Below are 24,549 nucleotides of genomic sequence, written 5' to 3'. Positions count from 1 at the left end.
TATATTGTGCAATTTTCCAAACTCACATTGGTTTCTCAGACAGCATCTCTGTATAGCATGTGTATTCACTCTGTCCTAAACGGCTTGTTGGAGCTGTGTGTGTGTGTGTGTGTGTGTGTGTGTGTGTGTGTGTGTGTGTGTGTGTGTGTGTGTGTGTGTGTGTGTGTGTGTGAGGAAGTCCGCGGATTGGTCCAAACGTAACGGCTCCGTGGACGTAACGTAACGGCTCCGCAGATTGGACATTTGGACAAATCTGCGGAGCCGTTACGTCACTATACCCGAAATACGTCTCCATACCCAAGAAGTAAACAATGGAAAAAGAGAAATGTCCAACGAGGCGTTCTGGGGCAGCAGACAGGTCTTCTCTGTGTTAGAGTTTTACTCGCTACAGGGTGCACTTTGAGGGCTTGTGACTCTGCAGACCGTTTTGGGTGATAACCGGAAAAGCATGACATGGGCCCTTTAAACAAATTGTGTTCAAAACCAACAGAATACATTTTTGGGAATGATTTATTTTGTAAAAACTGATCTCTTTCAGAAAGAAGATAATGTACAAAACTAAGAAAAGGAGCAAAGTTGAGAAATAAAAGTGTAAGGTACAGGAGGAAAAAACAATATACATAGTCTTCACATTATCTATAGTGTTTTCTTGACACGCGAGTTAATCATAAACATTCAAATGAGGTTCTGCACATTATCTGCTGCAGACGTGCCTCTCCAATTCCTAAACACAATATCAGTGCGCCGTTAATATGCGCTGTCCATGGCAGCACATTATCTTTGTGGGCGTCAGGAAGGGACATGTCTTGAAGCAAGCGATGCTAATGAAGGCCAGCATTAAGTACGATCACTTAAACAACATCAAAGCGGATCTGCGAGACAAGAAAATGACTCCTGGTGATTCACCACAGACTCATCTCCACATACACAGAATTAAGCAACAGAAAAAAAGGAGAAGAAACTGCCTTTCCCCTGCGTTAGTTTTACCATTTCAACAAGACAGTCCATGATTCCTTTTTTGTATCGAGTCACTTGGGCTTGATACCCGAAAGCCGCTTATATGGCAACCAGGGTCACCATTTGTTAATTCCATATCACACCCCTCGAGTGCAGTTCAACAAGTCATACTTACACGGTATGCATTTAAATAGCATCAGAGGAAATATGTGTACCATGTGCAGCGGACAAAGCCTAATCGTAAATGGCTGACGTTACATTGTTTATCTTTACGTTGCAACGAGCGGGCAGAAGCGTTCATTTTCAGATGTGACTGTACTTCCAGTAAATCCAAGGCTTAATACGGCTCAATCAGGAGAGAGATGACATTCTTTTGTAAAACATGTTTCCATTGAACTTCCAGCATTATTTCGCAAACAAATTGTCGGTATTTTTTATGTGATTAAAGGCAACTTCAATTAAAGGGGCCCCATTATGCTCACTTTCAGGTTCATATTTGTATTGTGTTCCTCTACTGCAGGGGTGTCAAACTCAAGGCCCGGGGGCCAAATCTCATGTGGCCCGCAAGAGCTTGCAAAGAATATAATATGTTTATTATACGGTTACATGCCACTTTACAGAAGCAGGTTGCCCATAAACTACATGTCCCACAATGCATCTCGTTTTGTGACATGCGCACTGAAGAGACTTACAATTATTTGCCCTGGACTTCTGCTTTCAGACGTAGTTAATTACTAAGTTATTATCCTATCCGATAATAATCAAATTCAGAGGCAATAATGTAATATAAAACATTATATATATATATATTTATATATGTATATTTATATAGTTACAACCAACCCTTTGAGTGCAACCATAATGTTAATGTGGCCAGCGATGAAATTGAGTTTGACACCCCTGCTCTACTGTGACATGTTCACAGTCTTTAATTAAAAATCTCTTTTCACCCTCTGTCTGAAACCAGAGCTCAGTCTGCTCCGATTGGTTAGCTGGCCTGCTCTATTTTCATTGGTCAACCACTTAGGGTGCGTCTCACTTCGGTTATTTTTCATTTCCTCGCTCCTCGGTCTCTGTATCACCGGAAGTTGATTTGTCTGCGCCATCTTGAGTACCGTCCCAGTGGCCTTATTTGTGCCGGTGGATCGAGGAGCGATAACGGAGGAGCGATAATCGAGGAACTACCAGACCATCCTCCGGTGAAATCCTCAGACACTCGCCCCGCCCCCTTACTGTGTATCGCTCACTGATTGGACGATGCAGCGCATGCACTGATCTGGCTGCGGTCAGGCGATCAGCTGTGCGGCGTCATCACAAACGGACGTCGCTTCAAGTGACGCTCGGGAGAAAACGACGTCCCATTGCTCTTAAAACGTATTTCCCGGCTTCCCGAGGCTTCCTCGCGTCTCTCCATGCTTCCCTGGTGGGAGGGACTAGTCGCAGGGCAACGACGCAAGTGAGGGACGCAAGGAATCCATGTAACCGAAGTGAGATGCAGCTTTAGAGGTGTAGTTAGAGGGAGTGTATTCGAGAGAAACTTTGGGATTTTAGCACAAAAACTCCTACAGGAACACACTACAGGAAAGGGACAGCCCAAAAAGCATAATAGGGCCCCTTTAAAAAGGAATGCTTGACATAAAAAAGCATTCTAAAACTGGCACACTTCTTTGAAAAAAAAATAAAAGTAGCATTGTCCTGATTTCCCTTTGATATTTCACCAGTTTCGGTTGTTCTGGTGCTCCAGTAGATACATGTAAATGAAGTCACTGTTGCTAAACTACATTTCATAACAGGAGTGAATGAGCGGACACATCAACCCGTTACAGTGTTGCACAGCACGAAGACCGCAACCTCCGTTTGGAGCGGAATTAACAGCAACACATGTATTGTAAATGGAATCAGAGTAAATAAATCATTTTGTTTAGTATGCACACGTTGGTCATCAAAACGACTACAAAGATAAACGTAGACAGCATTCCTGAATAAAATCGTTACTATGATAATACTTTTTACGCAAAGGATAGAATACTTAACACACAGAAGATGTTCATATATCTGGAGTTACTTCTAGCTCTTGCCGAGCTGGTTTTGATGAAGAAGCCCAGTGTCAAAATACATCTTTCAAAGCATGCTTTACTCAGCCACACCATACCACACACACTCAAATAAAAAAGGACGTTCACACACACATATTCCCCGTCTGCTGCTGAATTCAAAGTGACAGCAGCAGCAGTTTCCTTCCATTCCTCCACCCAGGGTCCAGCTATCCCCCCTGCAGAGACACAGCCCCCCCCCCCTATGTGGGGAAGCAGATGCCGCAGCACTCCATACAGAATTCCAGGCAATCTGAAGACTCGCAGCAGGCGTCCATGATGCCGCAGTCCATGTCGCAGGGGCAGTTGCAGTCGTCGCCCATGTCGTCGGCGCAGCAGCAGCAGCAGCAGGCCTCCGATGTGCAGGCGCCGCACGAGGCCTGCGTCACCACCATGTTGCACAGAGTCAGGAACTCGCAGAACAGGCACGCCAAGATGCAGTGGACGCAGCAGTCTGGGTCAAAACCCGACGGGGTGAAGCAAAATGAACACGTGAATAAAAGAAACCCATTCAAAAAAAGACAATATACCAAATAAAAATATGTAAATACTGAAATTAGTAGCCATTAAATGAAACAAGCGGTGTGATTGGATGAGGATTCGCATGCTTGGCAGGTGGAACCGGTGACTTGCCGGGAGGATGGTGAAAATAAGAAATATTCAAATGAATCCTTCTCCTGCCGTTTTGATTAACGGACTGCTAAATAATTGTGGCATTATCATGCAAACTGCCAGGTTGATCACACACAGATGATTAGAAAAAGTCCAACAGTGTCTCCCGGTAAATAGGTGGATTAATGCCGCCAATGCTCACACCTCTGATTAACATTTAACCTCGTCGCAGACTGCCGTCAAATAGCTGGTGGCAACTTCCAGCTTGTTGCAGCACGGCAATAAAGAGTTCCCCTTTAAATTCCCAATATACCCATTAACCATCTCAAATGTGTTTCTCAATGGCGGAATTAGTTGCATGAAAAGGCGGCCGGGCGGAAGTGGGTAAGGAAAAAGAACAAAGGACAGAGGGGGGGGACACACACACACACACACACACACACACACACACACACACACACACACACACACACACACACACACACACACACACACACACACACACACACACACACACACACACACACACACACACACACACACACACACACACACACACACACACACACACACACACACACACACACACACACACACACACACACACACACCACACACACACACACACACACACACACACACACACACACACACACACACACACACACACACACACACACACACACACACACACACACACACACACACACACACACACACACACACACACCACACACACACACACACACACACACACACACACACACACACACACACACACACACACACACACAATATGTTAGTGATGCCATGCAGGGAGTGCAGGATGCAGAGGACGAGAGCTTTCTTACAGAACTCTTTAACTACAGGGCGAAAATGTCATTTGATGAAACGCAATTTAATTATTCTTCAAGACTTTTGATGATTATTGTGTTTTTCTGTCCGTATGTGTTTTCTTTTAATGCCATTAACCTGCAAAATGTGTGTCTATAGCTACATCTGGCATATTTACATGTTGGACTCAAGTGCATATGTTGATGTGCATTGTGCCTTCTTAAATAAATAAAATAAATAACAAAATCAAAGACCTTATTTGTGTTGTGTTTAACACTAAAAAAAATGTTTTAAGTGAAATGTATGATACAATAAAACCCAAAGAAAACTGATTAACAAAGTACATAGTGTAATATACATGTTATATATTGTATTACAATGTGCATATTTTAAATGTTGTTTATTTAAAATAGTTTTATTTTATTTAATATTTTAATTTGTAGTTCTTCTTTTTTATATTTAAAACGTTTTTTTATTTGATTTATCTATATTTTGTGTTTAGTTCATTCTCAAATGAAGCAACCGTCACGAAAAGCAAAGTCCACCAGAATGAATCAAGTATTCTGATTCCGTCTCCGAACCAACACAATCGACCGTATGATATCGTTAATAGCTGCTTAACACCAGAACTTGTGTACTTGCAATAAGGCACTAAATTATACTCAATATCAGTCGCTAAGTGTGCATGGCATAAACTCCTTGCAGCTGTCTCCTTTTTGAACCGAGGCCAGCGCAGCGCCACGGCTTTGGAGTGTTAAAGAGACGTGATGTGGATGGATGCAGAAAAATAGCATTACAAACAGGGCACATTTGCATAACTTTCATCGGCCCATCTTGAGCTGTCAGAAGGAGCCGTTACTGATTGGGTTAGAGGGAGAGCGAAAGGCGGAGAGTGTGGAGGGCAGCGTGGGAAGGCAAGCTGAGGACCGCTGGATGCTCATGTTTGATTAATCAAAGTGGAGGAATCTTTTTTCTTCTTCATCCCATGTGTTGTGGTGCTCAGGGCTGACCAGAAGCGGACTGTGATACAAACAAGATGGAGAAGGGGAACATGAAACGAGCAAGTGTGTGAATATGTATGTGAGTGAGGGTACCTGAAGTTTGAATGCATCTAATTATCCTTATCTGAGGCCATAATATCTCAGGCCATAACACTGGCAGTGGTGGGAGGAGACATTCGGAACATCTGTAGTGGACGTGCGGTAAAGTGTACTGCCATGCGAGCGCTACAACATGAACACAGTAAACAGCGCCGAGTCAAAGCCCCATGCACAAAACCTCAAAGTTCAGCCAAACAGACTTTGAAGGACCCAGAGGGTATAGTAGCCATGCGCTCAGAATGCAACAGTAGAGTGTGAATAGGGTATAAACACATAGGCATTAAGCAGCGGCCGGCCATCTCAGCTATTCACTTGGATGTATAATTCAACACCAGCGATTAGTCTGGATCTTACAGAAGCCAGCGAAAAGGAGAGAGAAAGACAATGGGGGTGGGGGGTGGGGGGGGTCGTACACTGTACACAAGAGAGCAGGGCGAGAGGCACATCTCCAGGAAAACCGAGAGAGACAGACGGAGACACAGAGTGAAACCAACCAACAGACACACTGACACGTCTCCTGTCTAATGTCAGTGAGCGGCGATGAAGCCCAGAGTTTTGCAGGGGCCGAGAACAGCGTCCGGGCGCCTCTGAGGAAATACTGAGAGACATCTGGAAAGCTAACATCAAAAAAGAGGGAGCGGCATGACACAAAACAAGCTGGATGGGCCTCAGAGCGGCAAGCTGTGCAAAACATATAACTCACAAAGAGAGGCGGCCAGAGGGGGAAAGAGGTGGATCAGACCAGGCCTTGGTGGCCATGGCAATGCACAGATGGGTAAAGAGGGCAGAGGACGTGGGCTGGAATGAGAAGGTCCACCACATGCACTTTAAAGCACGCTTGTTTATAATGCATGACTGAGGCAAAAAGTCAAAGCTGGAGGACTTGCACAATGCACACGACACATTTCGTTTGGTTTGTAGCTAATCTGCACTGCGCTCGAGGCGCCGACTTAAACCTCTGAATGAGGCTAACGCAGCTTGGAGACCTCAGCTGATTACACACAATTAACAGAAAAACACAAACTGGTTGACAAAGGTAAAGACAACACCCGCTGCCGAACAAAAGCAGCGTGCTGAATGCCTCCTCAGAAGCCGCGGTGTTATCACGGATCGGCGACGATGCCAACGGCACGTGCCAAGAATCACAGCATCCCCAGAGCGAGATCCAGCTAGTTTACGCCTTTTATTCCCCGTGTTCAGGGGGCTGTTTAGGAGGCTAATTTCACAGGCAAACAGATTATGTTAATCCGTGTAAACATTCAAACACCACAGCTTGGCTGTTTTCCGGGGGGAAATAAATAGTTGAGAGCGAACATATTGATTTTGAGAGCTCTCGCGTCTGCAAATAAGCAACACTAAAGCCATAATGAGACAGACTTGTTAAGCTGCTGTTGTTGTACGTTCTATTCGTGTGCACCCTCTCTGCTGTTCTTCACCAATTAAGATGTTGAAATGATGTGTCTGGAATATCTCTGGTGGACGCGTCCCACTTTTACTTGCGAGGCGTTGTTCTTGTTTTTGATGCATATTTCAAGGCGAGCATCATCAAGTAAACATCCGACAGCCCACTTGTGTCCCTCAAACCTGACACCTGACCATTAGTCGTCTTTGAACACATTATTTCCCCCATCTTCACTTTGGAGTCCACATGAAAAGAGAACACGGCAAAGGCCTCGAGTTGCACGAATAGGTTTGTGAATTGTCCACAGAACACAGGAGGTTGTCCACACACGCACAGCCACCTAGCCAAATAGTTGGAGGAGGGATGCGACGGTAATGAGGGCCGCGGTGGTGCTGACGGGATGTAGGGAGAGCCAGAGAGGGCCCAGAGAGGTGTGAGGGGCCCGAAGAAGGCTGGTCACGGCTTTTAATAGGCACCCTGTGCGCTCGGGCCTCGTTAGACGGTCACACCTATCTCCCCGATGGAAAAGGACCAGCCGCCCGCCTTCATTACCAGACTCACCTCGGCCTAGCACCTGACAAAGTGACGGCTTCCCGGCATCGCACACGCACTCTCCGACTTGTTGTTCGGGAAAATAAAAGCCACAGCCGCGGGATACGATGTCATTTGCTTGACGGGAGTTATAGATTTCAGGGGTCATGCACTCCCATTAATAAAAGGTGAAAGAAGGGACGGGTTTATGTCAATATGGGTATTATTACAGCAGAGAGGGAAAAAGAGAATTAATTGTTAAGGTGATGGTTGAACGTATATCCTAAATATTATGTTTTTTTTTTAAATTGGGAGCAGCATCTCGGTCTCCTAATGTTTTGATCAGCTACTCAGATACTTACTTACTTTTCTTCCTACTTAAATATAGCAATGTATGCTTTTGTGCAACATGGAATAATGACTGATGTGTTTTTTTTATTTTAGAAAATATATATATGTTTTACGGGAGTTGAATTAGGAATATTTCAACGCATACGACAAACTACACGTCTTTTTATCCACAATGCAAATAATACAATAAGAACTGACCTCAATTCTTGACATCCCTACGGCCCCATGGAATGAATGACCAACAGAAGATGGGATGCAAAAGAGAGAAGCATGCGTGCAAACAAGCGTTAGAGAAGTTAGTCGTACCGTGTCTGCGCTCTCTCTTACTCACTGTCATGATTTCCCTGTGTTGCTACTCACCCTCGGGTAACGGAGGTTTCTGTGAGCTGGTGGAGCTGCCTTTACTGCGCCGGCTGCTATCGCTGTTCACCGACAAGCTGGACCTCAGTTTCCTCTGCATCCTCTGCGACACCGGCGTCGACGGCTGCTTCCTGGGCTGCTCCTTGGTCGGTGCCTCTCTTGTGCCGGGGCCAGAACCACCCGTGGCCCCCGTGGAGCTGTTGGCACCGCAGGAGCATGTGCGTGCGGCCCCCGGGTGTACGCCGTTGCTGAACGTGGGCTTGCCAGTGCTGTTGTGGTGAAAGCCATTTTGATCCTTGCGAGCGTCTCCATGGGCAGGCTCTGGTTGAGCTGAAAACATAAAAGAAATAAGATTTGTATTAGTTTAGTAAAAGACTTATGGCGCTTTTCCACTGCAGGACCTCGCACGGCTTAGTACTTTATGCTGCGTCTCCATTACAGTTTAGTAACAGGGGTAGTAACTATAGAACCACAAAACCAAAACATCAGCCGTTAGCCGTTAGCCCACAGAGCTCACAGCTCCTCATATCTGTTCAGAAACTAGGCAAAAGTTAAACAAGTACAAACACAGACTGTCCGTGTCATGGCGAATACAGTCGCTGCTTTATTTATGTCTGTAGGCCGTTGTTGTGAGTGTGGACGGAGCATATACAACGTTAGCTTAGCCTGATCAATCCGATCTCCATTCAGAAAACACTCATTTCAAAAGGTTTTTCGCCTGCCGTCTGTCTGCTGACCGGTATCAGTATGTTGTTCTTCGGCATCATTTTGAAAAGTGTATTATAATGAAATCACGGTGAAATATGTTCATGTTGTTTTAGTTGTAGCTCCCTTGCGAGCGATTCTCTCTGACCAATCAGCAGTCGAGAGTGTTTACGTCACTAGTTTAGCATCTTCAGCCCGGTTGTTGGCCTGGTAAGAACCTCGATTTTGGAGGGCCAGAAAAAAGGTGAAGAAGTGGCCCTGAGCCGGAACTACCCCGAGTGGAAAAGCAAAGAAAAGCGGGCTGGGCGCGCTGCAGTGGAAAAGCACCATTAGATGTGTAGTTGCATCACATGTACTTGTATTCGGGATTGTGGGAAACAGTATTCCGATCTCTCCGTCTGTACACACACAAACTGAAAGATTGACAATAAAGTTGACATCAACTCACATCAGGTTTAAGGATAGTTAAGTGATTGCATTTCGCCTTACTTGTATTTATTTAGCTGCAAGCTCAATGTCTTAATGTAGGACGGTCTAAACATGAATATAGAAAACATATAGGCCTACAGTAAGGCTAAACAATTATTTGAAACTTTTCTCAAAATCACAATATGTATTTGCGTAATATTCAAATCGCACAAAGCTAAAATATTTGTTAAAATACCATTTTGAATAACATACTGTGTTTCCAGACTTAATAAAACATATGTTCTGGTGCACATCCTCTTAAAAATCACATCATGATCAATTTCATATATTGTTGGTGCCATTTTAAATTGTGCAGACCTTGAAACATGACATACATCTGCCCGTTTTCCCTTGTAATATGTAAGATGGGAACATAAAGAACTTCAATAAGAGCATATCAAAGGAACCACCGCTTTACTTTCACAACTTACTTTGTAATGTCTATTGATTGCAAGATGATTCCTTTTACCCTGATGCTGATGGCATGATAACCCTGTAACTTTATTTTAACTGAAGAGAACTTTGTCGGCACCTTTCACTTCATACCTTTCACTCACATATAAAGTCACTGTGGCTTGATGTTCAAAGGGAACACGGTAATGGAGACGCACCACTCTTAGCTAAACCACTCAGCAAATCTTGCCACCATTCCCCAACACGATCATATCGATCACACGGCAAACACTTGAACCCGGACCGACGGAAGGGAGCGCAGAGATATAGGAACGCGTATACGTGACATGTTCACAAAAGCCACCGCTGTAGGCAGACACGCGTGTGTGGGAGCAGGCGAGTTAAGTCGGCGTGCGAGAAACGAGAGTAAAAAGAGAAAGAAAAACCTGTGATACTGTGCATATACAAAAAGAGCTGCCGTCTGCAACAGTAATGATCTCCTTTCCTCTGAGCGCTCAGAGATGGCCTTTCTAAGTGTGTGTGAGTGCGACAGCCACAGAAAGTCAGGAGACAGCGACCTGTCTGATAAGAAAGAAGGCGAAGGATGTGAGTGAGTAAAGGAGGTGGCATTTCACTGAGAGGAACACCTGCACATGCCGCTCTACTGGGACCTACTCCCGCGTTACCTTCCTCCACATCAGAGCCGCTGAGCACGTGCACGCGCCACCAGTGCACGCTACAGCTTTTGTGAATTATTCATCTCTCTTTAAGTCGGTCTGTGTGAACCGTGCTTCTATTCCGTTTCCTATACGTTTGGTATATACGTTAAATATATGCCGTCTTGGCCTATTCTAACAGCTGTCTCGTGCAGCTGTCCGAAAAAACAACAAATGTGGACAAAAACAGAAAGTTATATACGATTTCCGGTCATTTTTTTCCATCTCTATTTTCCTTCCGTCAGCTCACCAACAAGTGCAATTACGGTTAACAAGAGAGAGAGTGTGGGAACCGGGGCCTGGCGCTTTTTAACAACACATCACCCTGGGAGAGGCCGGACGTGAATGTAGATGTAAAACAAAGCAATTAAATACACACACTGGGTTCCTGCCTTCTCCTCATGCGGGCGTCTGCATGCCGCCTCCGTAAACAAATAGACTTTAGGGATCAGGGTTCCACGCAATTTGAAATTAGACAACTGGGTAGCACACGATAGAATTCATTATGCAGTGATTTAAGACCAGGTTGATGGATTTTCTCCTCCAAAAGACAAAAGCCTCGCAGCCTGCCCATGATAATGTGGAGAGAGACTGAGAGCTTGCTAACAAGGAGACACGGAGAAGGCTACATCTGTTGTTGTTCTTCACTTTTAGCGCTGGCAGCTGCAACTTGACATGTTTTTCTTCCCGTAGCCTTTTGTTTTAATGCTTGGCAAACAATTATCATAAGGGACGCTGGTTACACGCACAGCAGTATCAACAATATGGGTCCTACTGTACTTGGGTTAGCCAAGGAAGATTGTTGACGTTTCAAGGAGAAGTTCTTTCAAATTGATTATTTCACTATTAGGTATCCGACATCGGTCACTTCGGGATGGAGAGGAATGAAGTACATCGGTTCTTTTTCTCAAATGACTTTGTTTGATGTTTGTTGCAGACCAAAAGTTAGCTTTTTTCTGCTACTAGGTTAGATTACAATCTGCAAATGTATGTTTTAACATTTGCAGAATCCAGAAATAAAAATCAGCAAGCTAACTGTTCTAATCCCGCTGTTTGTGTTTGCAATTATTTAATTCCTTGGATGTGTTTTAATGCACAGAAAGCACTCCAGACTAATTTGCAAAGACCCCACACAGACTTAGCTAAACTCACAGCTAACACTGTCTGTACCGTCATGATAATTCACCTGTTTCTTGAGTATTTTTAAGTCAATACCACACAGCAAACCTCCCATCTAGAAGTTGGTTCCTTAAATCAATCACCCATATCGTCTTGCATAAATACACACTGCTCTGTCACATTGAGGTTAAACCAACTAGCATACATAAACACATGTTCAAGCACAAAAAGGCCGAAGTAGACTGGGAGGCATAATTACCTTTCCATTTGAGGATGTCGAGCTTTCAATTTGCCAAAGCATAAATAGTTATTAAGAAACCGCCGCATGTGTAAGCGGCGGCTCGGGTTTCTGAAGTCCTAAAAAGTGGTTGGAGTTGGGCTGAAGTGCGCCCCAGTGGAAGGTTCCTGGAGGCTTTACGCGGTCTCTTTATTTTTATCCTGAGGAACACGGTGACTGAGATGAATGGACATGATGGAGTAATATTCATAAGCATTGATCATGATAATGATGATACTGTCAAAAGATGGCAATGACAGACTTGTACAGTCACCGGGAGACAAATGAAGACATAATGAGAGAAAGCAGAAATACAATCGGCCCTGTTGGAAGTATGCTACGCCGGTTGGCTGGCTGGTTGGTCGGTGCATCAGAGAAATTAATAAAATGATAATGCGTATGGATTTTTACTAGGTTAGAGTTTTTAGATTCATGATAATATATGTCCTTAATGGCATTTTTTGAAATACAGTTCGACTCCACATCTGAGGATTCTGATAATAAATGCAAGTGCGAGTGCGTTGTCTGTTAATGAATCCTGACGGAGCTTCTGCTGCTGCATTGTTCATACTTTATAAGAACAGCAGGAAACAAAAACGCCATCAAAATTTGATACGAAAAAACTCCCAGCAAGTTTTTTGAAATCCTCCGAGCTGTACAGTTGCAAGGTTTTGAAGGAAAGGTGTGTGTCCTGAGATAACTGAAAACACACAACCTGACAGGTTGTATTAAAACACCATGTTTGGGAGAAAGAAATGGACACACATGTGCGCACACACACTTCAAATTGGACTTGTAACCGCCCTATTTCGAGCACATCAACAACTGTTGAGAGTGTACATTTGTAGTTGAATAAAACATGGAATCCCCCTACACACGCTGTCACACACATCACAGGGGAAACTAGGGGGTGAGTGCTTCTTGACTGTCTAAGCAGCATCCCAATTTGGTCCCAGCTACTAGTAGCTGACAGCCTCAAATATCTGGGGAGCATTTTTAAAAGGCCAGTGTTTGATGGATTCATGAAGAACACACAAATATAATTGCCATTTGTCACCGAGTCTTCAGTGGCTGCGCCACACAGGGACCGAGTACCGGAGTGCCTGGAGAGCGCCGGAGCCGTGTGCTCTGTATGTAAAACTGAGTATATAAACACCTCCGCTTTTGTCACAAAAAATAGGTCCTACAGGAGGGAGCTGGAAACCGTACCCAAAAGACAGTAGAAAAGAGGAGCAGTACATACATATATGTACAGCATGTCAAAAGCCTGCGAGATCTCACACACGTACACACAGACCTACCAGGAAGGAATATGCATACATGCATGTCAACTGAAACAGAGCTGTATAAACAGGAATTCTAAAATAGTGGAGAACATGAAAATATAACACAGAGGTCAAACGGGGCAGTGTGGAGATTCTCATTTGCACACCGCTCCGCCGCGAGTCACAGGTGAGGCAGGCAGCGGAGTGAACAACCACACAAGCCGTTTCTAAAGCTCACTCCTTTTTAATAGCAATGCCCCTGAGACAGAGAGGAAGAGGGAGAGGAGAGGAGAGGTGTGTGCATAGGCTTATTAGAATGCCCATCATAGACGGAGCATACAGTTATTCAAATGTCACATCATGTCAGCCAAATAAACACCACAATCCAGATCTTGGGTTTATCTCCTAATAGCCGTTATTACACAGTTCTACGACTTTGGGAGTTAACACTGAATAGAATGTGAACGCCTATGCGGAGGCACCTATATATTTAGAGACGAGTCCCAGACAACAGTGGGCACACTGACAGTTAGCTCTGACATGCTAACGCTACTAACACGGCTAGTGTTTTGTTTATCTTTTGGTGCCTTGCATTAGAAAAACATGTATATTTTCTGCTCGGCTGGCCATGTACCTGCATGATTGAAATGCTAATTTGTAAATGTGCAATGACCTAGCCAGACTCCTCTTACCAGCAGCACCACCCCTACCCCCCCCCCCTCCGCCAAAACAGCCTGAGGTATCATCTCTCCTCCTAACAAACAGCAGCGTGCGGAACAGCCCCTGCCTTTCAATCCAAGGGGATATATTTTCTCATTAGAAATTATACATCTTCCCTGTCCATATTTATAGACGCAAAACCAGGGGAATTATAGTGCAGAGAGAGTGAGGGGGACAGGGGGAAATAGTACAATGAATGTTATTACAAAGGGCTCTGATTGAAATGTTCCTTGGGCATATCAAAGCCTTGTTTACCGTGTGACCTTCCAAACTACGGGACAAGGACTTTCTTTATTGTCCAGAAAGAAAAAGGACGCATCGTCGGGGACAGGATCATCATTCAAGTGTCCCAGCACAACAAAACCCACAAGCTGTGATGAGCGTCCATATAATGCAGATATCAGCGGTGTGAAATTAGAGCAAATTAGCCACGTCGACTTGCGACCAAGAAAACACGACTCCTTCGGTGAAAGAATGGGAAATAAACGATGGTCTTGTCTCGATCCGTGTACACAGAACGGACGGCGGCCTGACGCGGGCTAACACAAATGTCACTTGTTCCAACAGATATTTAAAAACTCCGGACGTCACACGGCACCCCTGGCCCCGTCAGTTCGAACACACATTGTTTTGTATTTATCCAAGATAACATGGCGAGGATCGGCGGTCGGCACGGATGATGACGACCGCTGAGGATGGCTAAATTACCTGCTGTGATATTGGATCCTCATCAGCAAAAGTGACAGGCTCTGTGCGCCCGTGTGTGTGTGTGTGTGTGTGTAACCTGCCACAGAACTCTATTAGCTGTCTTCACCTGTCACGGCTGATCACATAGTGTTGCATCTCATTTAAGCGGGAAACATCACATTTTTGTCCGGTTTCCCCCCCCCATCTCATTCCAGAGCAATCAGTCAATATTGCTCAGCTCGTTTACAGTGGTGACACACTTATTTTCCGCCCCCGTTTTAATTCTCTGTGACAGTCATTCAAATGTGGCTCCAACAACCTGCTGGAGGGGAAGTGACACGTGAAGACAGAGCTTAATAATATCTCCCCCCCCTCCCCCTTTTACCAGCACCGCCTCCACTCAACAAAGAGAGAAGCAGGGCGTCAGGGATTTACTAATTTCAAATTTTGCTGCTGATTGAGTGGAAAAAATAACCCCCTCGGACCTTGTTCTGCTTAATTACATTTTACAGTCGCAAAGGCAACTTGAAAGACAAGAGCTAGATTTGATGACATGAAACTCTCAGCGTACTCGTGCATAAGGTGTGTGAGTGTGTGTGTGTGTGTGTGTGTGTGTGCCGGGAAGGGGGTCATCAATTATCCTTTGATTTCAAAACGGAACATTTTCCCAGATGAATATGTCCGACTGCCGATCTAAATCATTGAGAAGGCCCAATGAGAGGCCATTTTGTCTGACATGAATCACGTGGAGGGGAAGCCGCTCACACAGGGCCCGGCCCCACACCCCCGAGCGGCGACCACAGAAGTCTCTTCGCCGTTTGTGTGGAACTTGGCATGGTGCTAATTTGAGTGCTTCTAATGTAGCAGAACACAAGGCATTACGGGGCGTTCAAAGCGTCCCCACCTGGCTGCTGTGAGAGACACTAAATGGTGCCTTATTCTCTTCCTCTCCTCATTTCTGAATGTGGACGAGCCTGTTTCAGCATTAAGCTTCGTCGAACGCCGTATTCTCCCTCGTCTGTTTCGTACCATCCAAGAGGAGAGCAAAGAGTGAAGTAAAAAGTCAGCCGAATGCGTGAGTGCAGTATCTTTAAAAAGCTGCACGCATTTAGGTTTTACACGGCTAGCTACCACCATCTCTAGAAAGATCAATTATGACGTGACTCGGAGCAGGCCTGAGGGAGCTGCCAGGCTCCCAAAAAACGTGCTCCACCCTCTCTTTCGCCGACGACTCAAAACAAAAACGGAGCAACAGAGAAGGAGCGAACGGGAGGGGGTGAAGCCAGGGGAGGGGAAGAGGGGAATGGGGGGGGGGGGGGTGTTTTCAGTTTCAGTTACATCGATGACTCAAATATTCCACCAGCTTCAAAATCTCCTCGCCGAAGTTCCACAGGAAACTCACTTGTTTGAAATGCAACGGCAGGCGCGCAGACTTACACATGCGCACACTTGTACACAAACACACAGAGGCACACACATGCAGACAGAGAGGCAGCCACACACGATAAATACAGTGTGCATCTGCGACAGATCCACAAACGCAGCATTGTGGAGTCGAAGATCTGACAGTGCCACTCCCTAAAAGCCCCAAAACCAACGGAGGTCTGTCTCCGGGTCAGAGAGGGGATAGACAGTCTATCAAAACACCCCCACACCTAGTTCCTTTATTTGCTCAGTATCAATCTCAGCATTAACCCTCTGCTAATGGGACAGCTGTGGGTCAGCGCCTCGCATCTTCGGGACGCCAATCAGGGCCTTAAGCTGAGAGATCAGCCTTCGGGACAGAGGTGCTCGTCTGCCTCTGAGTGGCTTCTTAAACACGGAGACGCCTGTATCGATTTTAGCTCTAGCCTGAGAGAGAGGAGAGGGGGGGGGGGGTGTCGCAGTAGCCAGGGCCTGTGTCGGCAGCGGCTGTCTGTGAGTCTGGACGGGAGCCAACCCCCGGTCCCCGACTACTGATCAGGGGGCCTGACAGAATGACCTAGCAGAGAGGCACTGAACCTGCAAACACGAAGGGGGCAAGGAGCTGGATGCTCGAGGGGGTCGGGGCTGCAGGGGCAACATCAGCACAGATCTCAGTAATAGAAAAGGGTTTTAACCTTAATGTTGAAGCCAAACCCTGTTAGAGGCCAAGTAATCCCCCCTGCGCCACTCATTTGAACTGACTGACTCTCACCCTCTCGGTGAGTGGCTTGTGAAAGGCTATGACACTTGTGTAGAACTGAAGCATACCATTTAGTGCATGATTAAAGTAATCAACAATATAGAAAGCAGGGCTGCACAATTATAAGTGCAATATTCAAGTTGCCGACGACACAATAGACTTAATATGTGTTAAAATATCATTTTGAATAAGTATTGTGGAGCTGCAGAGATATACAAATGTGTATTCTACAGATATAGCAAAACATATTTGTTTTTGGTAAAACAACTCGGTGTTAAAAAGTACAATCATAGAATAGCTAAATATGTGTAACCAGCAAAAGACAGCACCGATGCAACATTACAACTTAAAATGTCTCATATCACAATATCAAGTATTTATGTATTGCCGACCCCTTACAGGAATTAGCTAAAAGTAGTTTTATACTATGCTATTGCTACTTTCATTAATGTAAAATGTCTGAATATTTATTCCACCACAGCACAAAAGAAACTGTTGGACGCAAATGTCAATTGGTCTAAACGTGATTTTGAAAGATTATAATAAAGATTCCAATTCCCTGCAAAAAACAATTAGAAAAAAACACAATTAAAATCCATAGATGTTGCATGGTATCTTACAGAAGTACTTGAAAGACCGCAACCATGAATTGAGGTATGCATATCTAATCATTTGGCTCAAGTATTTTGAATATCAAAAAAAAATGAACAGTGAATAGGCTCGGGCACTTGGGGTAAAATATGCTAATGAACACACTTGAAATGTCCCATATGAAATCTATCTGCACCAAGACAATGAGAAAATAATTACAACAGAGGGTAGAATTACAATGGGCATTTTAATCAACCCCTACACTAGCATTTCACCCTATTTATACCGTTTTTGATTCCATGACCCACTGGTTAGTAATCACTTGAAAATGATGGGTCCGTTTATAATAGGCCTTAGACACATTATGTCTGCAGAGACAGGGCTCTGAGGATTACAATAAAGATATGAATCTTGAATAACAACAATCACTATGCGCTTCCTATGGCGGAAAAGAAACATTCTGTGAAAAGAAACACTGCCATGAGGTTAAAAAGTAACTTTGGAATATACCGTACTTTTCGGACTATAAGCCGCGACTTTTTCCCCCATTTTTTTTGTACAGCTAACGGCCACTAGGGAACCTCCTAAATCTATGGATTGTACAGGTAAAATTAACCACCTTTAACTCTATGGGCTCTATGACCGGTCCGCGCCCGCCACCTTTAAGCGGCGGGCTCCAGCCCCATGGAGAAGGGTCTAGCTGCGGCCAGTACACGGCGGTACACGACACGCCCACCTGACACGACACTACGGTGGCTGAGAAGGGTCTCGCTGCGGCCGCGGACAGTGGAGGTTGAACCAAGCCCCCAGGAGTGCGCCGGAGTCTTGTGGCCAAACGGCGGTACTACACTTCCTTTGTGGTCTAACTCGTTGGATAATTTTTTTTAAACTAAATAAACTACCCAGTATGAACGTTCCCGGGTAGCAGTTCTCTTCCCTCCCTTCAATCTAACCCTTTCCTTCCCCCCATCCTAACCACTCCCTACCTTTTTACCTAATCCTAATCTTCCTTCCTCCCTCCTAAACCCCAAAATCTCTCCTACTGTAAGAAATTAAAATCAATGTTTATACTACATGGGCTGTATGATGTACATCTCGTCAATTCGCTTTTAACGGTGGTGCCTCTCAGCCACCGTAGTATCGTGTCAGGTGGGCGTGTCGTGTACCGTCGTGTACCGCCGTGTACTGGCCGCGGCCGCAGCTAGACCATATTGGCCCCATGGCTCCAGCAGGAAAAGCTGGAGGCCGGAAAAGAGTGAGACAGGTCGCGCGCCAAAGTAAAAGTGGAACCGAGAGACAGAACGAGAGCAAGACAGACGGACAATTTAGCTGCTGCGACTTATATGCAGGTGCGCTTTATAGTCCGAAAAGTACGGCACATGAAAGGCAAAGTGTGACTGAATGTTGATTCAATACTTATATTTCAGCAGTGATAATGAAAATGATGATAAAGGGGCACTTTCCCTTTGTTTTATCTTAGTCTTACTCTGCCAACTGTCTAATATCATAACACTTTATGGTTTTGTATATAAATCTTAATTGTTGCACTGTCATGGAATATTTTCCCGGCAAAGAGAGGTGCAAGTAGGAGACACTCCCCCGTTAAACAATCCCTTTTACTGCATTTATTAGGGGTCACAAATTCACTTCTAAAAAGGTCAATTTTGCATACAGGTAATAACCTTGAAAGTGTGCCACTAAAGAGTTCAATCAGGGATTCACACAAAGGCCAGACTAATGTCTTTCCTTTAAAAGGGAAAAGAAAAAGAGTCGTTATTTGACCTTCCTTTCTCACTACAACCTCAGATAAAAAAAAAACAGACCTGTTCTTAGGAAGCTAGTAAGGTTATCAACTACAGAAGCGTTCAGAAAAAGGAAAGTATTTGACAATTTGTTGAATAATTTGACGATTAAACTCCTAAACTGGTGCTGGGTGGTGGCAATTTATTCTGAGGCAGGAGCCGCAGAGCCAAGGCCCTGTTTGCAGGAGATATCAGCTGCTTGAAAACCCAGAACGGTCTCTTGAGGAATGTCTGTCTCCCCCACAAGATTCTCCCTCCTCCCCCAGGATGGCAGCGCCACAGAGGAACCGTTCACTGACAGGGGCCTAACAGGAAGGGCAGGATTTGACTTGGTTTCTTCGTTTAACAAGCCGCAGTGGTCGGCACAGGGGTAATCACCGCACGGCAACTTCGTGAGAATTTACGATACTCCCTTCATTAACATTTCAGCTACTTAGGTCACACTTGATGATTCATTATGTTCAGTTCCACAGTGTTTAACGTACTCTCCTGAAAAGGCCTGCTGAAGTCTACGTCGCTTCTTTAAGGGGACCCGGTTAGAAAGACAGCTTGTCAAAACAATGTTATCACAGCTGAAATAGGATATGCGCTGTTTTTACAACGTCACAACAAGCTTCCTCTTGTTGTGAAAAGTCGCCGTCCGCAGACTGTACACAAGCTCTCAGTCGGACAGCGGGGGATTGGGCGGAGAAAACAGAGGGGCCAGGATGTACGCAGGCATATGATTTCTTATTGATTTCCTGTTTCTGCTGCGAGGAGGGCTCTCAATTACTCCTGCCATCGAGCAATCCGATTGGTCACCGCAACCAACACAACCACAGTGAGACTACGACACAAATAGGTTAACTTGAGCCCCCCTTAGTGTAAGAACTCCCAGCTTTGATTCAACCACAGTCAGACACAGGAACATGAAACTAAGATTATAGCACCTATTTATGTTCTTGTAACTCTCTCAAAAGAGAAGCGGCATATCTGCCTTCCTCTAAAATTCCCTTACAGACAGATAGACTGTGTGTGTGTGTGTGTGTGTGTGTGTGTGTGTGTGTGTGTGTGTGTGTGTGTGTGTGTGTGTGTGTGTGTGTGTTGCAGAGGGGGGGGTGACATCAATTACAGACGCAAAACTGTTGTCACAGGGGCTTATCTGCGGAGATGAAAGAAAAGCATGCTTCCCTCCAGAAGTGCAATACTCCACACACCTGCCAAGCAAGAGAGACCTCTTGACAGAAAATCTCTTTTTTCCTTTTGCAACTGAATCTCTTTCCTGTGCCGATTCAGTAAACAAGCCACTGGCAAGTCGTCAAGCCTTCCAAAAAAAAAGGCAGGAAAAAAGCGCCCTGGAAAAGTTAACAAGCCAGAAACAAAAGAAGTGTTGTGTCAAACGCAAACACAATCCTTATTCTCGCTAGGCACTTACATGGATGGAAGCAATCAGCTGCTATTAGCCTTTGCTGACACAACTCACTCTTCTTAAGAACAATAAAATACACACAAAGCTTTCAGCCGGTTTCTTTTTGTGACCTGCAATCCATAGCTCAGTATCAAGTCATTTAACTGAGTGCAAGAGCAAGAGCAATTTAGCAAGAGTGCATCGAGACTTAATTAGACCTGCTGTTAACTCGAGCAGTTCAACGCCAAATAATTGTTTTGTAAAACCTCCTTGTGTCAGGACATTTGCATAAAACAATGTGATTATTTCAGAGTTACAATACAGGCTGCCAAACTTTCCCAGCAGATTATGAGATGCAGGAAAAAGCCAACTATTACTTTACAATGAAAAACCAGCAGACAAATGATAAAGTAGATTAATGGTAGGAACAAAATGCCGCTGCCTGCCATGTTGTCTTAGTGTGACGCCGAAGCAGCAGCTGGAACAATTCTTCCTCAATAGGTAAATGTTTTGTACGGGGGGAAAACATTGTGGCTAAGACGCAATCAGTGCGTTAAAGTTGTCGATGCCAGAACCACAAACTGGATTTCCCTTCTTCCAAAACACTGGAACGTCTGGAGTCCTTATGGTAGAAAGACAGAGCATGCCATCACTCGTTTTGGTGCTGGATTTTCTACTTGAGAAAAGCTAATAATGACTTGGCCATCTGACCCTGTGCAAATGCCATAACAACTTTCTCAACAGTTGGAAGATTAAATTAGAATCATCTAAATGTTTAATTGCTAAACACCCACCGCAGTTAATCTTAACTACCCGACTATGAAAAAGCTCAAATATGTTAATCATTTCCACTCGCTCCCTATTAAACGGCTCGTTGTTGGTTATCGTTCGAAATAACACCAAGATATCATGCTGTTCGCCCGCAGCTGGTCCAGGTTGTTAAAACTTACTTCGTACAGGCTCGCCATAAGTAGACTTCTCCTCCGTCACGTGACTTTGTCCTCCAGCGTCCGGTTTCCGCGGAGATGCTGTTCTCCCTGACGACTCACTGTCACAAGCATCTGAGGATCACAAGCATTTACAGTTAAACACAGACAAAGAATATAAGAAGGAAAGCGTGTTGAACAGAAAGTTAAACAGAAAGGTATTATGTGGGAAAAAAAGAGAGGTTGTTTCATTTAATGTTACTCTATTAAGAGCTCAACTGTTTGAAATGAAGGTGCATTACAGACATTCCTCCATGGGGATGTAACGTTTTACAGGGTCAGCCTAAGTGGACAAAATGTCAGAGACAGCTGGGCGAGGCTGAGGTGCAGAGGTATTTCTTTTGCCAGGCAAATGGTTGCTCAACATGGTGGGGCGGTTCAGGTAAAGGCCTTGCCAGAGCTCTGGATCTCATTTTCTCTCCTTCTTCTCCCGGGTGCGCTCTACCTGCCAAGCTTCTTTTTACTGCCATAAAGCTGCATTCATCTAAATTGGAAAAAGTATGTGGGAAAAGACTCCAGGCCCAATAGCTGTGCAAAAAAACACAGTTTCACTCATCTCTCTAAGCCCTGTCTTTTAGCTTTTTGACTTCAAGACTTGCTGACGCTTTGCTCACTGCTGCTTTGTTCAGGACATAAACTTTATTCGCTGCTTACGAGCCAGGTGCTTTTCATTGGCTGAAGTTTTTCTCATAGCTTGCACGTTTTTCCGTAACATACCGCCTCATGAGTCACTTTTGTGATTCTAAAAAGGGAAAAAATGGGGAAGAATGATTCAGCAAAACCTAGCAATCTTGTTTACTAAAGCTTGAAGCAGTTGTTACAATGCTGCAACACTCTCTGTGTGTAAGCAGTGATGGGTGGGGGAGTGGAATGGATGGGCGCAGGCTCGCAGCCCTAGATAGATATGGCACATATCTCAGCTCGGAGCTGATGTACAGTATGGTAGCAGAGTTGTGTTAGCAGCAGTACTGTGTGATGCATCGCAGTATTTAGTGATCCGTTAGAAATAAATTGCTCTATTCTCAGTACATCCACAGTCCCCTGAGAGGGGAAATCCAGTCTTAACTACAAGCGCCTTTGAAGGTCCAGCGAAAATCCATTCGCAATCCAGCAGCCCCAGTGATTGCTTACTTTGTCCTACTTTGCTATTTTTTGACAGTGCCATAATGATGCTTGGTATAAATAGGATGGTTAATGGTTCATTGCTTGTTTGAAGAAAAATGAAAAAAGGGGGTGTGGGGGTAAGCTTATTTTACATGTGATAATCTTAGGGGCAACTAGAAAGTTAATTAAAAACTATAATTGGCTGTGGTTGCTGTTAAAAGTCACCAGGGCGTTTCTTCAGACTTTATTGAGGGAAAAGCAAAAACATTATCAAGGCTTAACACTGGAGCACAGATACTGATGTGTACTTAAAATCACATGAATATCATTTAAAAAGACAAGGCTGATATTGTCCAAAGCTGGCCTACAAATGCTCCATACACACCAGTAAACTGTTAATGCGGTCACTGAAAAATGGACATGTTTGGCCTTATAAGCAACATGAGTTCTTGACCATAGATGTCACTCGTATTTATAGCTAGTGCATTGGCAGCAAGTCATAAACTACAGACATGTTTTGTATTAGCGGACCAAAAACATTGGGCTACATGCCTCATGAGAGTAGAAATATGCTAATAGGTGTGAATTGGTGCATAGCTGAACGTATTTACACTTTAGGAAACACTTTTCTTACCACTTACTGAAATATGAGTTAAATTACATCTTGTTATATGAACTCTGGGGCCTTTTTGTTGCCCCCTAGGAGCCCTGAACCGCACCTTGGTCACCTCAATGTGACTTATTTCCCCTGACAGTGATGTGTGGCCTATCCTGTGTGTCCTTACCTTGTGAGGCTGACAGCAGGGGACTTGTCTCTTGCTGAGGGCCCTTCCCTGGCCCTCCCGGCCCATCCGGAGTCAGGACAGTCTCCTTGGACATGAGACAGTCGTGTTTTTGGGACACACACAGCCGCAGAAGAAGTTCCTCCTTTCCCTCAGCCCTCAAACCAATGTCTCATCATCAGCTGAAGACACAAAGCAACACCGTGTCAACTTGAGACAGCCGTCTGCTTATTCACACAGCGAGAAAAGTGACGTCGAGCTGCAGTAAAAACTTAGTGGAAATTTCCCTTCTCTCGCTTCTTACATAAACTTGCTGAAAGACTCCATGTGCAGTTCCCACACTCCCCTTTTTCTTTATCAAAAAAAGCGTCAAGCCAAGTGCTGTTTATAGCTAAAGCGGACATAGTGTTTATAAAGAATGACTTACCTTTCAAACATGACAACTCCCTCGCTGCAAATGTAATTTATTCCCATCCTCCCTTCCTCCCTGCAACTCTTTCTCGGGAAGAAAAGACGAAAAAAGGGTGAAAGAGGAGCGACCAGAAACTTTTTTAACGGTAAGTTTAGCAGTCAGCGCGTGTCCCAGTCCCACTTTGTCCAGATGTTAACAATACTCCTCGCGCGACACTTTCGACGTGCAGTAGTTTTCTGATAGTTGCGTCTCAAACATGTTCATCATATCCGGATTCCTGCAGTGCAGCCTCTCTTCTCTCTCTTTGCTTCCCTTCGCGGCAGAGAAGTGAACAAAGCCCTCCCTCAACAAGTCTCCCAACAAATAAAGTTAGGAAAAAGTTAAAAAAAATAAGTCCATAAATGTAACTTTGTATGTGTATTCTGCATACAAAAACGCTAAATTAAAACATATCGTTCAAAAATATTACATTGAGGCCTACTTTGGGGCTATACAGGGTAATTGCAGGTGTTATTAAAAAGAGAACATTTATTTATTTTTCCTACGTTTTCAACATCTATATGGAAGACGATTAGAGCCATAGTGACTTTTTTTTCGAAATTTTAGAGTCAGAATTCTGGCTTTAATCTCAGAATAAACAAAAAATCTTGGCCTGCTCATTAAAAAAAGAAAATCACATGTGGCCCTTGTCCTCTTCTGTACTTTTGAAACCAGCATGTAGTTGTTTCAAG

At 44.5% G+C, this 24,549-nt stretch overlaps 1 protein-coding gene across 1 annotated transcript; it reads right to left on the bottom strand.

Moving 5' to 3' along the window:
• Window positions 1-492: 492 nt before the first annotated feature.
• On the bottom strand, window positions 493-24,119 carry mdfic (MyoD family inhibitor domain containing). The gene is made up of 5 exons (XM_034075112.2): window positions 23,834-24,119; window positions 23,410-23,588; window positions 21,485-21,595; window positions 8,241-8,570; window positions 493-3,504 (listed from the first exon to the last, which is right to left on the bottom strand). The coding sequence occupies exons 2-5, from the start codon at window positions 23,501-23,503 to the stop codon at window positions 3,254-3,256; spliced, it is 786 nt and encodes a 261-aa protein (XP_033931003.1). The 5' UTR covers window positions 23,504-23,588; window positions 23,834-24,119; the 3' UTR covers window positions 493-3,253.
• Between the last annotated feature and the right edge of the window lie 430 nt (window positions 24,120-24,549).

This window comes from Pseudochaenichthys georgianus, chromosome 23 (genome assembly GCF_902827115.2).
Source record: "Pseudochaenichthys georgianus chromosome 23, fPseGeo1.2, whole genome shotgun sequence".
Lineage (NCBI taxonomy): Eukaryota > Metazoa > Chordata > Actinopteri > Perciformes > Channichthyidae > Pseudochaenichthys > Pseudochaenichthys georgianus.
The sequence above is the reverse complement of the archived record's forward strand: the minus strand, read 5'-3'. Positions and strand labels throughout refer to the sequence as shown.

Coding starts and splice junctions, on each gene's coding strand:
- mdfic (XM_034075112.2), bottom strand. CDS start 23,503: ATGTCCAAGGAGACTGTCCTGACTCCGGATGGGCCGGGAGGGCCAGGG. Junction 21,596..23,409: donor CCTGCTGTCAGCCTCACAAG/GTAAGGACACAC, acceptor TGTGATCCTCAG/ATGCTTGTGACAGTGAGTCG. Junction 3,505..8,240: donor GAAACCTCCGTTACCCGAGG/GTGAGTAGCAAC, acceptor GTTTTGACCCAG/ACTGCTGCGTCCACTGCATC.